Consider the following 16,732-nt stretch of genomic DNA (forward strand, 5'->3'; position numbering starts at 1 on the left):
TATGGAAAAAAAACGTTTTAAAAAAAGTATTTGCTGTGCAGAGCAGGGTAGGTGTAGTCCCTAATCCCTGAGCCCCCAGCACTCAGCCCCTGAGCCCCTCAGCCAGGGTCAATTCAAGGGGCAAGTGTGATCACTGAGATCACAATCCCCCCACCCACCCATACAGGAACAATAACAATAGCAGCAGCCACTCTGCCCCACTGCAGCACATCACACTGCAGCATGTGCCGTGCTGCCAAGATGAGAGCTGCTGCTGCTGCCCAGTAAGGTGGGAGGGGGTTGGGAGTGTAGGGGATCAGGGCCCCTCCGGGCCCCTCCATCAGTCCCAGGCCCGGGTTATTAGTACGCACTCCCGCCCCCTCTCGGGGTCACTGACAACATCCTACAGAGCCACTGGAGTAATGGAGCCTGCGAGAAACCGGAGAAGAAGGGAGAGGAGGAGCAACACCCGAGCCGGGACCTCCTGCAGGTACCGGGGCCGCACTGTGGAGGGAATAAAGGCTATACCTGGCATGGGGGGTAATTCAGAGATGAATACAGATCGCTGCATACGCAGCCGGATCTGCGTTCACCTCTGCACATGCTCAAGGCCGCCAAGCCGGACACTACTGTGCAGTGTAATGTGACTAACGTACACTACTGTGCAGTGTAATGTGACTAACGGACACTACTGTGCAGTGTAATGTGACTAACGGACACTACTGTGCAGTGTAATGTGACTAACGGACACTACTGTGCAATGTAATGTGACTAACGGACACTACTGTGCAATGCAATGTGACTAACGGACACTACTGTGCAGTGTAATGTAACTAATGGACACTACTGTGCGGTGTAATGTGACTAACGTACACTACTGTGCGGTGTAATGTGACTAACGGACACTACTATGCGGTGTAATGTGAGTGACGGACACTACTGTGCGGTGTAATGTGACTAACGGACACTACTGTGTGGTGTAATGTGACTAACGGACACAACTGTGCGGTGTAATGTGACTAACGGACACTACTGTGCAGTGTAATGTGACTAACAGACACTACTGTGCGGCATAATGTGACTAACGGACACTACTGTGCGGTGTAATGTGAGTGACGGACACTACTGTGCTGTGTAATGTGACTAACAGACACTACTGTGCTGTGTAATGTGACTAACGGACACTACTATGCAGTGTAATCTGACTAGCGAACACTACTATGCAGTGTAATGTGAATTGGTACTATTCTGTGGCCCCTATATTTTTGGCTCTTCCCCCTGCTGGGGGAAGTGGCATGTGTAAAAGGGTGCTCTACCTGGCGCAAAGTGTAAAATGGAACTCTACCTGGCTCAGTGTGTAAAAGGGTGCTCTACCTGGAATAATGTGTGACTGACTCTACCTGGTACAATATGTAAAAGGGTGCTCTATCTGGCATAATGAATATAAGGGGCACTACCTGGCATAATGTATATAAGTGGTACTATTGTGTGGTGTAATTTTGAATAATGGAGACTACTGTGCGTCATAATTATTTTACGCCCCTATATTTTAGGTAATTTTTTTATGACCGTATATTTATGGATCTTGAGGGGGGGGGGCACCAAAATGTCTAGTTACAGCTCTGAGGATGATATCGGTCACGTTTGTATTTGTAGAAAGGCGCAAAATGGATAGGTTGCAGGAGGGCGCCCAACACCCTAGCATCGGCCCTGATCCTATACTACTATTACTAATTCACTAATTTTCATGGAGAAGGAGCTCCTGGCTCCCTCTCCGTCGCCCCCCAGTGATGCATGCACAGGCTGTGTGCACCAGGCACCCAAATCAGGAAGCAGTGTGATAGCTTTATGCTATCATACTGTATCCAGCTTTTGACCCGGATGGGCTCTTATTAGAAGCCCATCTCCTGGCAGGAGAAACTTAGTAAATTTGTGTGAAAAGATTATTTTTCACTTTGCGAATATACACAAGAAATATGTATTGCATCCACATTAAAAGTATGTTTTGTGATAGAGAGATAGATAGATAGATAGATAGATAGATAGATAGATAGATAGATAGATAGATAGATATGCCCCTTAGTGTCCAGTATCTATTCAATGCAAACTACAATCTGTCTACAGAGATGTTACACAAATGTTATAATCACGTTTTGTTTTTTAAAACAATTACAGCATTGTTTTGTACAATGCTCAAAGCACTTAATAAAAACAATTAGCAAAGACTTCCACATATATCATTTAAAGTAATATTTATAAGCTCTGATTTATACAAATGTGCACATTTTCCAGCTTTTGCTATTATTTCCGGTGAGGGACCAAATTTTAGAAATGTGTTATTTGCCATTCTGTTATCTTCATTGTTTGCCTGTTTCTATTCACTGACCCAAACACTGGAAAGGAATATTAAATACAATTAACTAAGCAACCAAAAACCAACAAAGAATGTAGATATTCTAAAATAAGACAGAGATAATGAACACAATTCAGTAATATGGAATAACCTTCCTGTACATTTTTCTACAAAACATCCTTAAGATATTCTATTTGTCTTTGAACAGTATTCAGTATAAAATTGCAAGAGAATATAATAATAAATACACTTTTCTCTTACCTCAAAATCAAGGTCTAACTTATCAAATTCTCCATTGGTTTTAAAATGCTGTATATGGTTGTCGAGTGTTAGGTTAATATGTTTCTTGTAACGATCTATTATAACAGAGTGCCAATGATGGTCATCTAGGAGGCTTCCTGTAGTCACTGTGGTGTGGCCATATATATTTCCATATTGGTTGCTGCCTGAAGTAGAAGGAAAACAGAATTATTGTACTGACCGCATGAGATAGGGGAAATTTGTAAATTAACAAATAAAAATGGAATCAATTTCCTAATTAACACAATCATTGAAAAATATGGCTTTACCCCCACCAAAAATCAATAATACTCTTTTCAAAAATGTTATTACATAAATGTTAGTCTCATAATGCTGACTTGTGAAATGCAAACATATTCAGAATGTTGAAAATAGGGTTATGCTGCTGGATGGGTGTAGTACGGCTGACCGGCGGTCAGGAGACCGCCGGTCAGCTTACCGACGCTGGGATCCTGGCAGCATACCGACGCCGGGATCCCGGCGGGGAGGGGCGATTGCAGAAAGCCCCTTGCGGGCTCGCTGCGTTCGCCATGCTGCGCTCGCCACGCTGCGGGCTCGGTGGTGACCTGTCGTCGCCACGGGTTCTATTCCCACTCTATGGGTGTCGTGGACACCCACAAGTGGAAATAGTCCCTGTTGGTCTTCATGCCGACCATCGGGATAGTGAGCCGTCGGGCTGGTGGAGGAGGTCATGTGACTGTCGGTCAGCTGACCGGCGGTCACATGAATACCACCCCTGCTGGATGGTAGGGCTAGGGTTAGGCACTAGGGGGAGGTTAGGTTAGGTTATGGGGGTGGAGGTCAGGGACAAACACTAGAGGGAAGTGTAGTAACCGAAACTCCACTCCATCAGGTGATCCCTCAGAAGTGACAATCACATGACCAACATGACACTGAAGATGCTGCTGGAGCTACAGCAGCTATCTGGAACAGATAAGTCACTTCTGGCCCACAAAGGACAATATGTCAACATTCTATCATGTTGGTAATTCATCAGTGTCTACATGATGAATGTCAACATGGTCAATGTGAGCATTACGGCATGTCGACTTTGTCATGTCAGCATTACAAATGTTGACACATCATACCTACCACTGTACAATGTCTTATCCTTTTTTGTTTTTTTCATAGTAAGCTATGATTTAATTAATTAATTTTTGGAAAATAAAGCTTTGGCAAAATTAGCAAAAAGCTGGTAATAGATTTTCCTAAAAAGTAGAGTCTACCCTTACAGGAGAAAAGGGAACTGTATTAAAGCAATTTAAAAAAGCCCAATGGATAGGCACATGCAATCTGTACGTGGTCAGGCAAGTCTGCTAAATGTCACCATGCCCAGAAATCTGTGTACCCTGCTGACAGAAGCATCATGGACACAACAAGTCTTAGGGGGATATGTACTAAGCAGTGAAAAGAGCGAAGAAGTGAGCCAGTGGAGAAGTTGGCCATGGCAACCAATCAGCATTGAAGTAACATTTATAATTTGCATACTTTCAAATTATACAGAGTAGCTGATTGGTTGCCATGGGCAACTTCTCCACTAGTTCATTTTTCCATGCTTATCACTGTTTAGTACATTTCCCCCTTAGTACCAGATAGGCAGATTGGGGAGTGAAGGCCTGTTCTCATCCAGGCACATTTCGGTAAGAACATCTTCTACTGACCAGCAGTTGTGGGCCTATACGTCTTTTTGAAGGTATGTATGTTACAATATCTAAAGGGAAGGCACAAATAAAAGCTTATGATTATAATTTGTCCCAAACTAGGTGTACAGAAGCCTGTGCAGATCTAGATGTATTTTGAAATGCATATGGGTGATAATTAGAAACTTTTGTTTTCATTATTTTTGGGGTAATCTATGCCTATTTTGCTACCAACTTTGCATCAAACTTAGGGGGTCATTCCGAGTTGTTCGTTCGGTATTTTTTTCTCACAACGGAGCGATTAGTCGCTAATGCGCATGCGCAATATCCGCAGTGCGACTGCGCCAAGTAAATTTGCTATGCAGTTAGGTATTTTACTCACGGCATTACGAGGTTTTTTCTTCGTTCTGGTGATCGTAATGTGATTGACAGTAGGTGGGTGTTTCTGGGCGGAAACAGGCCGTTTTATGGGTGTGTGCGAAAAAACGCTACCGTTTCTGGGAAAAACGCGGGAGTGGCTGGAGAAACGGAGGAGTGTCTGGCCGAACGCTGGGTGTGTTTGTGACGTCAAACCAGGAACGACAAGCACTGAACTGATCGCAGATGCCGAGTAAGTGTGGAGCTACTCAGAAACTGCTAAGAGGTGTCTATTCGCTATTTTGCTAATCTTTCGTTCGCAATTTTGATAAGCTAAGATTCACTCCCAGTAGGCGGCGGCTTAGCGTGTGCAAAGCTGCTAAAAGCAGCTTGCGAGCGAACAACTCGGAATGACCCCCTTAGTGTATCCAAACTTCTGTGTGCTCATTATCACAAGAGAAATGGTGTGCAGTGCACTTATAAGATGGGATTCCAGTGTGACAGATATGTCTGCACTATTAAGTGAATAGGTCATGTGTGCTGGCACTATAAAGACTATTTTAGGTGCGCTTTGTGTGTGGTTAGTACAGTCTGGATGTAGAATAGATCACAGCCCTAGGAAGTTGCCTGCACAAACCATAGACAAATGCGTGGGCTGGGGGTTTAGTTGCCCAGAAACACCCCCACTCTTCTATGAGAATTCTTAAAAAATGTGCATATGATTACATCTTTAAAAACAAGCAACTTTCTACCAAAGCTGCATAGTACAGTTCTAATATTTATTATTATTTTTTTTTAATGTAATCATATGCACATATATTATTAGATTTTTTTTTTAAATTATGGGTGGATGGGGAGAAGCCCCCTTTTTATGTGTTAAGAGGTGTAAAAAATTATTTTAATTTTCACTATTGGATTCATCACGTTATATATTTTTCTAAATAGGATCAGGCTAGATGGTTTGCCTGTCTGATTATATAGAGTTGTAAATTTGATATGTGTCAGCAGCACTTTTCTGATTTGATTATCGCAGTGTGCATTGGCGTTTCTATAATGGGTGCAATGGGTGTGGTGCACACGGGCCCACACCGCACCCATTGCACCCATTTTAATACTTACCTTTCCAGAGTCCAGCGCCAGGAGCTGCAATCGCGGCAGAAATCACCACCAAAATGTCCGCTGCGCATGCACGATAGCCAAATTGGTCTCCGGATCATGGTGGGCGCCATATTTCCGGAGACCTGTGCATGCGCAGTAGACTCCGGCACAATGCCGGAGTCTACAGCACCATACACAGGAGCGGGCCCACACGGAGGTGCACACGGGCCAACCCCTCTGTAGAAATGCCACTGGCTGTGTGCTTTAGTATTTACTGTTGCCAACGGTGCCATGGACACACGGCTGGTTGCCGCAATGTCACTTCCGCATAAGGTGATGTGCACAGGGGCGCCGGGCAGGAAGTCCAGGTAGCGTGGCCATCGGTGACAGTGGGGGAATTCTTTTTTTGGGGGGTCATATCCCGATGTGGATACACAGAGTGTTGGAGTTGCAGTGTGGGTATATGTATATATATATATATATATATATATATATATATATAGCTCCATATAAGAAACGGCACTCAGAGTTGACATTGTCAGCAAAAGACAAAACTGTATTGTGGTCGAGTACTTTTGGGGACAGCACCCCGTCCTCAGGACCTTACAGCAGAAGAGACAGATACAGATTGACAAACGTACCCACTTTTTAAATCCCCTAGCTCCAATCCGCTCCGTCCACACTTCCCGCGCCGCAGCGGGCGTCCGCAGCTGGGATCCGGCAGGCGTGACGTACATCCGACAGAAGTGGTCCCGTTGTCATGGAGATCAACAGGCTTGCGCGCCACCTAGAGCGAACAGCCTGCGTTCCAAGACCTCTGGTCCCACTTCTGCCTGTCACAACACAGACAGCTTCCATTGCTGCAGAGATCACAGCGCTGACCATGGGGGAGTGAGCAGGATATGGAAAGAACTGTACACCAAAACATACACCTAATAAAAACATATACCAACATACATAGTACACCCAGATATACAAAAAACATAACATGTAAAATGGGACAGACAATTAGTAGCAGCACAGCGGTAAGTACTGTCACCTCGCACCCGGGGAATGCTCCTGACAATCAGGAACATACCCATGTATGTGGGGGGGGGCAGGTTGAAACTCATAAATTGCAATCTCATATTGTAGACAGTCAATATCATGCCCGCCTATCAAATAAGGGGCAACAGTTATGTCTAACCACAAAAATACCAATATTACTCGCAGGTTAGTTACCACCTAAAAGAGAGGAAACAACTTATACACCCGAAGAGAGACCCCAGAGCCTAAGTCAAACTGTTCCAATTTATTTTATCGTTAAGCCCCCCTGGCTTAATAGTACCCAGCCTGACTATCCAATGAGATGCTTTAATCAATAAAGCCTTGGCCCTGTCACCCCCTCGAAGCGACACCAGCACATGATCTATCATAAAATATCTGATGTCGTCTAGATTATGGTTCAATTCCTTAAAGTGACGGGGAACCGGTTGGTCAATATCTTTTCTGGCTAATGATAAACGAATAGCTGATCTATGTGCATTCATGCATTCCTTGAACTTACGGGTGGTCTGTCCTACGTAGAATAACCCACAAGGACAGACCACCACGTAAACCACAAATGACATGTTGCAAGTTAAAACAAACCTCATGTCATACATCCTATCCACATGAGGATGTTTGAATTTAGTACATGGAATGATGAAACGACAGGTGGTGCAATCATTACATGAGTAACAACCAAAAGGTTTCCTATATACATTGGGGGTCTGTGGCACATTCCGACCTGTTATGTCGGTGTGAACAAGTAGATCTTTCAGGTTACTATCTTGTCTAAAGGCCGCCACCGGCCATTTGCCCCTAAACATCGGGAGTTCACTGTCAGAGCTCACAATAGGCCACAAGGCCTTAGTGGCTTGCTTAATTACCGGACTCGCAACTGTGTATTCACTGGCCCACGGGAGGATCTGATCTTGTTTCCTTTTACATGGGCTTAATAATTCAGATCTAGACATACTCAACACCCTAGACCTTTGTGCCAAAAGAGTCTTCTTGTCATACCCTCGAACCAAAAATTTATCAACTACTTTATCAAGTTCCAATGGAACAGTAGATAGATCACTAGAAATGCGGGCAACTCGCATCATTTTCGAGAGTGGCAACCCTTGTTTTAAAGCCATTTGGTGGTGACTAGATGCTACCAGTAACGTGTTTCTATCGGTCAATTTAGTATATACCTCTGTAGTGAATCGATTGTTAGATAGTATCACATGTACATCCAAAAAGTTCACATCCATGTTACTTGATGTACATGTGAACTTAATTGGGGTATCCAATCAATTGATTTCCACCATCATGTTGTCAAATTCCTGTTGACTACCTGTCCATAAAAGGAACAAATCGTCTATGTAGCGCTTATAGAGCAGGATGTTCCCCCTATACCGACTGTTTTGGATGAACATCCGACTCTCAAGAGCAAACATAAACACATTTGCATAGGAGGGTGCTACGGGCGAACCCATAGCACACCCCATCAGCTGCAAATAGAAACAACCGTCAAAAATAAAGTAATTCCGACATAACGTCAATTCAAGCAATTGCATAAATAAAGCATGGTCAAACTTCCTGCGGAACACAAGACTGGATAAATCCCCTCATTGCATCCAGATCCCCCTCATGGGGAATACTGGTATATAAACTACTGATGTCCAAACAACACAGTAATGTTTCAGAGGGGACATCTTGAAAATCATCTAAAAGCTTCAGAAATGTAGTGGTGTCCTTAAGGAAAGTGTCCTGAGCCATAAGGTGGGGTTGTAGTACACAGTCTAATAACTGAGAGACAGACGTATATAACAAATCTCTAGCCGAAATGATCGGCCTACCAGGAGGTTTCTGGCTATCCTTGTGTAATTTGGGAATAGTATAGAGTACTGGGACTCTAGGATGCTTAACACATAATACTTCAAAGATATTGCTAGTAATTTTATGATTTTGAGACGCCTCCTTAAGAATAGAGAACAATTCACTTTGAAATTTGACAGTGATGTCACAGTGTAGTTTTTTATATACAGATTGATCAGATAATTGTGACATTACTTCAGCTTTATAGTCCCTCAAATTTTGAATGACTATAGCGCCCCCCTTGTCAGCAGGCCTAATCGTGATGTCCTCGTATGATTTAAGCTGTGGCAGCGCCCCAAACCCAGCCTTGGATAGATTGGGTCTAATCTGATGTGGTACCTGTGTAAATTTATTTACAGATTCATCCAGTAATCTACTAAATGTTCTAATAGTTGGATTGTGTGAAACCGGAACAAACGTTGATCTTGAGGATTTTTGCAGAAAAGAAGAAAATACTGGATTGCCGCTATCAAACTGTTTCCCATGAAAATGTTCTTTGAGTCTCAGTTTCCGTAAAAATTGATTAAGGTCTCGCTTCCAATTAAACTCATTAAAGAAATTCGTAGGTACAAAACTGAGGCCCCTGTTGAGAACTTGTAGTTCTAACTGAGTTAGAGTCCGATCAGATAAGTTAAAAATTAAGTTTTCTTCTTGTCTTGTACTTTTCTGGTCCCTCTGGTTCTGGCCACCCCGGCGGGTGGGAGGTCGTCTATGGTCTTTAAAGAATCCTTTTTTTGCTGCACCTAAAGGGACTGCAACAGACCTGTTACCTGTTAAGCATCCTAGTGTCCCAGTACTCTATACTATTCCCAAATTACACAAGGATAGCCAGAAACCTCCTGGTAGGCCAATCATTTCAGCTAGAGATTCGTTATATACGTCTGTCTCTCAGTTATTAGACTGTGTACTACAACCCCACCTTATGGCTCAGGACACTTTCCTTAAGGAAACCACTACATTTCTGAAGCTTTTAGATGATTTTCAAGATGTGCCCTCTGGAATATTACTGTGTTGTTTGGACATCAGTAGTTTATATACCAGTATTCCCCATGAGGGGGGTCTGGATGCAATGAGGTTATTTATCCAATCTTGTGTTCCGCAGGAAGAGTTTGACCATGCTTTATTTATGCAATTGCTTGAATTGACATTATGTCAGAATTACTTTATTTTTGATGGTTGTTTCTATTTGCAGCTGAGGGGGTGTGCTATGGGTTCGCCCGTAGCACCCTCCTATGCGAATGTGTTTATGTTTGCTCTTGAGAGTCGGATGTTCTTCCAAAACAGTCGGTATAGGGGGAACATCCTGCTCTATAAGCGCTACATAGACAATGTATTCCTTTTATGGACAGGTAGTCAACAGGAATTTGACAGCATGATGGTGGAAATCAATACATTGGATACCCCAATTAAGTTCACATATATGTCAAGTAACACGGATGTGAACTTTTTGGATGTACATGTGATACTATCTAACAATCGATTAACTACGGAGGTATATACTAAATTGACCGATAGAAACACGTTACTGGTAGTATCTAGTCACCACCCAATGGCTTTAAAACAAGGGTTACCACTCTCGTAAATGATGCGAGTTGCCCGCATTTCTAGTGATCTATCTACTGTTCCATTGGAACTTGATAAAGTAGTTGATATATTTTTGGTTAGAGGGTATGACAAAAAGACTCTTTTGGCACAAAGGTCTAGGGTGTTGAGTATGTCTAGATCTGAATTATTAAGCCCATGTAAAAGGAAACAAGATCAGATCCTCCCGTGGGCCAGTGAATACACAGTTGCGAGTCCGGTAATTAAGCAAGCCACTAAGGCCTTGTGGCCTATTGTGAGCTCTGACAGTGAACTCCCGATGTTAAGGGGCAAATCTCTGGTGGCGACCTTTAGACGAGGTAGTTACCTGAAAGATCTACTTGTTCACACCGACATAATAGGTCGGAATGTGCCACAGACCCCCAATGTATATAGGAAACCTTTTGGTTGTTACTCATGTAATGATTGCACCACCTGTCATTTCATCATTCCATGTACTAATTTACAACATCCTCATGTGGATAGGATGTATGACATGAGGTTTGTTTTAACTTGCAACATGTCATTTGTGGTTTACGTGGTGGTCTGTCCTTGTGGGTTATTCTACGTAGGACAGACCACCCGTAAGTTCAAGGAATGCAAGAATGCACAAAGACCAGCTATTCATTTATCATTAGCCGGAAAAGATATTGACCAACCGGTTCCCCGTCACTTTAAGGAATTGAACCATAATCTAGACGACATCAGATATTTTATGATAGATCATGTGCCGGTATCGCTTCAGGGGGGTGAAAGGGCAAAGGCATTATTGATTAAAGAATCTCGTTGGATAGTCAGGCTGGGTACTATTAAGCCAGGGGGGCTTAATGATAAAATAAATTGGAACAGTTTGACTTAGGCTCTGGGGTCTCTCTTCGGGTGTATAAGTTGTTTCCTCTCTTTTAGGTGGTAACTAACCTGCGAGTGATATTGGTATTTTTGTGGTTAGACATAACTGTTGCCCCTTATTTGATAGGCGGGCATGATATTGACTGTCTACAATATGAGATTGCGATTTATGAGTTTCAAACGGCCCCCCCACATACATGGGGATGTTCTTGATTGTCAGGAGCATTCCCCGGGTGCGAGGTGACAGTACTTACCGCTGTGCTGCTACTAATTGTCTGTCCCATTTTACATGTTATGTTTTTTGTATATCTGGGTGTACTATGTATGTTGATATATGTTTTCATTAGGTGTATGTTTTGGTGTACAGTTCTTTCCATATCCTGCTCACTCCCCCGTGGTCAGCGCTGTGATCTCTGCAGCAATGGAAGGCGTCTGTGTTGTGATAGGTGGAAGTGGGACCGGAGGTCTTGAAATGCAGGCTGCTCGCTCTAGGTGGCGCGCAAGCCTGTTGATCTCCATGACAACGGGACCGCTTCCGCCGGATGTACGTCACGCCTGCCGGATCCCAGCTGCGGATGCCCGCTGTGGTGCGGGAAGTGTGAACGGAGCGGATTGGAGCTAAGGGATTTAAAAAGTGGGTAAGTTTGTCAATCTGTATCTGTCTCTTCTGCTGTAAGGTCCTGAGGATGGGGTGCTGTCCCCGAAAGTACTCGACCACAATACAGTTTTGTGTTTTGCTGACAATATCGACTCTGAGTGCTGTTTCTTATATGGAGCTGTAAATCTGATTATGCAATACCAGGGCATGCTGTATTTGACAAGTGAGTGCCGGAAATATATGGATATATATATATATATATATATATATATATATATATATATATATACACCATATTTGTTTTCCCTTTTTTATTTAGGGGGGGCACCAAACTGTAACTTTCCTCCGGGCGACTGGGATGAATGTGCCCATATAGTAGTGTAGGGGTTTTTTTTTTATGAAACTTGCAACATGGGTTGGCCAAGATATAATGCACATTTTGTGGATTTATTTAAGGAAATGCTGAAATGATGAAGAGATTTCTACAGAATCTAAATCATAATCAGTAGGGAAAAAAAATCAACCTCATCTAACCTGTGACCATTTGGAAACCAGACAGTTTTACATTTTCACAGTGAAATTACCTAAGTCTCATATCTTTTCTGCACAAGTAAATAGAATTAACTGACCGAAGAGTCAAATATGCCAAGGGAAATTTTATATTACCTGTTTATTCATCATATGAATAGATGTTGGGAAATGAAATAGAAAATTGAAGTTGAAATGTCAAATAATATGAGCAAGCTCATGACTTCATTTGTTTATATATGGAAGTTTACAGTAAGTAGAGCTACTTAGAATGCACTTGGGCAAAATTTGGCTCATCTTAAGTTAACTATTGATCAAAGCAAGGGAATGCATTTATTTATTTTTTAATTTGAATCATTTTGTTATGAGGGAAGAGCTTTCACATTTACAGTATTTTAAAAAGCTTAAATTAATAAAATGTAAAATAATCCAGAAGTTTTCGTAGCATTCTTTTTTCATGTTTTCTATAATATTACATACAAAATGTTTGTGTACCGTATTCCTACAAAACTTTTTACCCACTTGCAGTTCCACCAACACAGCTTAGGTAATAAAAAAACAAACCTTTTTAAGTGAAAATTGCAAACCTTTGATCTACTGCCCTATAATTCCATCAGAATTTGAATAAACTGCATCTATTTGGTGTCTGTATACTGTACATAGAAGAACTGACCAATTAAAGTATGTTCTCATTAAGGTTCACAGCACTGAGCCACATCACCTTCGTGTCTGCCTACTGATTAATGCACTGGGGAATTTTACTAAACAGTAATGTGTCGTGAATCCCACTGTGTTAATGTGCATTTAATAAATGAATGCCCTACATCTCAAAATACCTTAATGGAAGTCATTTTTAGATTACGGTTTAATTTATGGAATTGAATTAGCCTTAGTTGCTATTTAGATGGAAATTGATAAACTAATACTATAATTACACAGTAAATACAGCCCAAATGTGCCATAGGTCATAGTAACTAATCAGACATTCATTTTGACCAGACCACAATATGAAGAGTTAATGAACATGTACGTCTGATTGATTGTTTTGAGTAATGGCAACAAATTTTTGATAATTGTGCAATATTATCAAATAGAGTATATTTAGAATAATATGGTAACTGATACAAATCAAGTGGTTTCTTTTTAGTTGACACCAAACAGATATATAGTGTGTATATATATATATATATATATACATGCACTGTACATTGTTATTTACTTTTTTGACCTTTACTTTTTTGCTTTATACTATTTTATTTTATTACCAGTAGTTTTCATCTTTTTTTATGGTGGGATTACCTAGGTTTAGCTGTAACACCAGCTTTGATTTCTTCAGCTCTAGGGTGATGTAATCTCCTTGTTGTCCTTCTCCATGAAAGAGGACTCCTTCGCTTGAAGAGCTTTTGAATTTCAGGGAGATGACATCTTTTTCTGTTGCCATTTTCCTGTCCTTGAACTGATAGGATAACACAGTGTTGCCATCAAAATTGATTACGTCAGCCCCTGGGGAAATACAAAATTCTTGATTAATGTGGAATATAAAATATACATGCATATTTAAATATATAATAATAATAATAATAATAATAATAATAATAATACATGACCAGAAAGAATCTTTTAGTATATAATATAATGGTACAAAGTAATGTTATAACCTTTATCAAATCAGCCTTGTGTAGTCTGAGAGGAAGCTGGTATCTGATTGGTTGATTAGTTATATTGCATGTGCTCTGGTGGCAACAGTTATTAAATACTAGTTACCAGCCCGTCAAAATGACGGAACAACATAACAACAATGTCAGCATCGCCAGCTGTGCGTGCCCATATGGAGAAACACTTAAATTGCTCTGTCGGACACCATCTGCTGGCCACTGTTGCGCAAGAAATATTTGATACCCCCAATAGAGATGAGGGGCAGCGTTCGCCTTTTATTATATAGGATGCCCTTATAAGAACTCCATCTCTGTGCTAATGTGTTAGAGAAGCTGTTACTGGTAGAGAGCTGATGGAAAAAGAATGCCAGACTTGCCTTTAGCACATTAAAGCAATCAGAAAAGTGCTGACACACTTCCATCTGTGTATTCAGCCATATTAACAAACATACTAATACATCTTGTTGTATTGACAGCAACTTTTTTCCTCTAAACCTTTTCACAAGATATTAATTGGTTTTATTTTTTGCTTCATACCCACAGTTGAGAAAAAGGTGCATGATTTGCTGCTCTCAGTGTATTTACTGCTAAACAAAAACACACAACATTTTGCAATCTGCATCTTTGTAATTCTAGTGACCAAACATTATTAAAAGTTGCAGTATGACACTTTTTATGAGCTTCTTCCTTCTGTTGCCCACATGCAGGAGACACAGAGCTTTGACATTTGCAACCAAAAAAATAAATAAACATACTTTTCTTTCTATTACGGTTTATTAATTATTTATTTTTCCTTCGAATTTCTGATATGGAAAAAAAATGCAAGAATCTAAAATTCCAATAGGACTTCCATATTTCCTGCCCATGTGCATGGACCCACTTACAAACAAGGATTAATTTTTGCCAAGAGCCAATTTACCTACCAGAATATTTTTTGGAGTATGGGAGAAAACCAAAGTACCCCAAGGAACTAGAGATGAGCGGGTTCGGTTTCTCTGAATCCGAACCCGCCAGAACTTCATGTTTTTTTTCACGGGTCCGAGCGACTCGGATCTTCCCGCCTTGCTCGGTTAACCCGAGCGCGCCCGAACGTCATCATGACGCTGTCGGATTCTCGCGAGGCTCGGATTCTATCGCGAGACTCGGATTCTATATAAGGAGCCGCGCGTCGCCGCCATTTTCACACGTGCATTGAGATTGATAGGGAGAGGACGTGGCTGGCGTCCTCTCCATTTAGATTATAAGAGACTGAGAGAGATTTACTGGAGCTGACTAGGAGGAGTACTGTTACTGTAGAAGTGTAGAGACTGAGTGGAGAGAGTTTACTAGTGAGGACAGTGCAGTTTACTTTATAATCCGTTCTCTGCCTGAAAAAAGCGATACACAGCACACAGTGACTCAGTCACATACCATATCTGTGTGCACTGCTCAGGCTCAGGCCAGTGTGCTGCATCATCTATTATCTATATATAATATTATATATATCTGTCTGACTGCTCAGCTCACACAGCTTATAATTGTGGGGGAGACTGGGGAGCACTACTGCAGTGCCAGTTATAGGTTATAGCAGGAGCCAGGAGTACATAATATATTATATAGTGAGTGACCACCAGACACACAGTGCAGTTTATTTAATATATCCGTTCTCTGCCTGAAAAAAGCGATACACACAGTGACTCAGTCAGTCACATACCATATCTGTGTGCACTGCTCAGGCTCAGGCCAGTGTGCTGCATCATCTATTATCTATATATAATATTATATATATCTGTCTGACTGCTCAGCTCACACAGCTTATAATTGTGGGGGAGACTGGGGAGCACTACTGCAGTGCCAGTTATAGGTTATAGCAGGAGCCAGGAGTACATAATATATTATATAGTGAGTGACCACCAGACACACAGTGCAGTTTATTTAATATATCCGTTCTCTGCCTGAAAAAAGCGATACACACAGTGACTCAGTCAGTCACATACCATATCTGTGTGCACTGCTCAGGCTCAGGCCAGTGTGCTGCATCATCTATTATCTATATATAATATTATATATATCTGTCTGACTGCTCAGCTCACACAGCTTATAATTGTGGGGGAGACTGGGGAGCACTACTGCAGTGCCAGTTATAGGTTATAGCAGGAGCCAGGAGTACATATTATATTAAAATTAAACAGTGCACACTTTTGCTGCAGGAGTGCCACTGCCAGTGTGACTGACCAGTGACCTGACCACACTGACCACCAGTATAGTTAGTAGTATACTTATATTGTGATTGCCTGAAAAAGTTAAACACTCGTCGTGTGACTTCACTTGTGTGTTTGTTTGTTTTTTATTCTATAAAAATAAAACTCATTCTGCTGACAGACAGTGTCCAGCAGGTCCGTCATTATATAATATATAATATATACCTATCCGGCTGCAGTAGTGATATATATATATTTTTTATATCATTTATCATCCAGTCGCAGCAGACACAGTACGGTAGTTCACGGCTGTGGCTACCTCTGTGTCTCTGCACTCGGCAGGCAGTCCGTCCATAATTGTAATACCACCTAACCGTGGATTTTTTTCATTCTTCTTTATACATACATAGTTACATAGACATCTTCTCTTTATCAACCAGTCTATATTAGCTGCAGACACAGTACAGTATGGTAGTTCACGGCTGTGGCTACCTCTGTGTCTGCACTCGGCAGGCAGTCCGTCCATAATTGTATACCACCTAACCGTGGTTTTTTTTCATTCTTCTTTATACATACATAGTTACATAGACATCTTCTCTTTATCAACCAGTCTATATTAGCTGCAGACACAGTACAGTACGGTAGTTCACGGCTGTGGCTACCTCTGTGTCTGCACTCGGCAGGCAGTCCGTCCATAATTGTATACCACCTAACCGTGGATTTTTTTC

The 16,732-nt window shown here is 41.6% G+C and overlaps 1 protein-coding gene across 3 annotated transcripts in view; it reads right to left on the bottom strand.

Annotated features, from left to right (window-relative positions):
* Nucleotides 1–16,732, bottom strand: part of CNTNAP2 (contactin associated protein 2) — a 2,955,022-nt gene that overhangs the window by 1,704,624 nt on the left and 1,233,666 nt on the right. For all 3 annotated transcript variants that reach the window (XM_063922438.1, XM_063922437.1, XM_063922439.1), the window contains exons 5-6: nt 13,469–13,672; nt 2,594–2,778 (exon numbers count right to left, since the gene is read on the bottom strand). In XM_063922438.1, the coding sequence (XP_063778508.1) occupies nt 2,594–2,778; nt 13,469–13,672 (389 nt within the window). The remainder of the gene's footprint in view (nt 1–2,593; nt 2,779–13,468; nt 13,673–16,732) is intronic.

The sequence above is a fragment of the Pseudophryne corroboree genome, chromosome 5, assembly GCF_028390025.1.
Source record: "Pseudophryne corroboree isolate aPseCor3 chromosome 5, aPseCor3.hap2, whole genome shotgun sequence".
Classification (NCBI taxonomy): Eukaryota; Metazoa; Chordata; class Amphibia; order Anura; family Myobatrachidae; genus Pseudophryne; species Pseudophryne corroboree.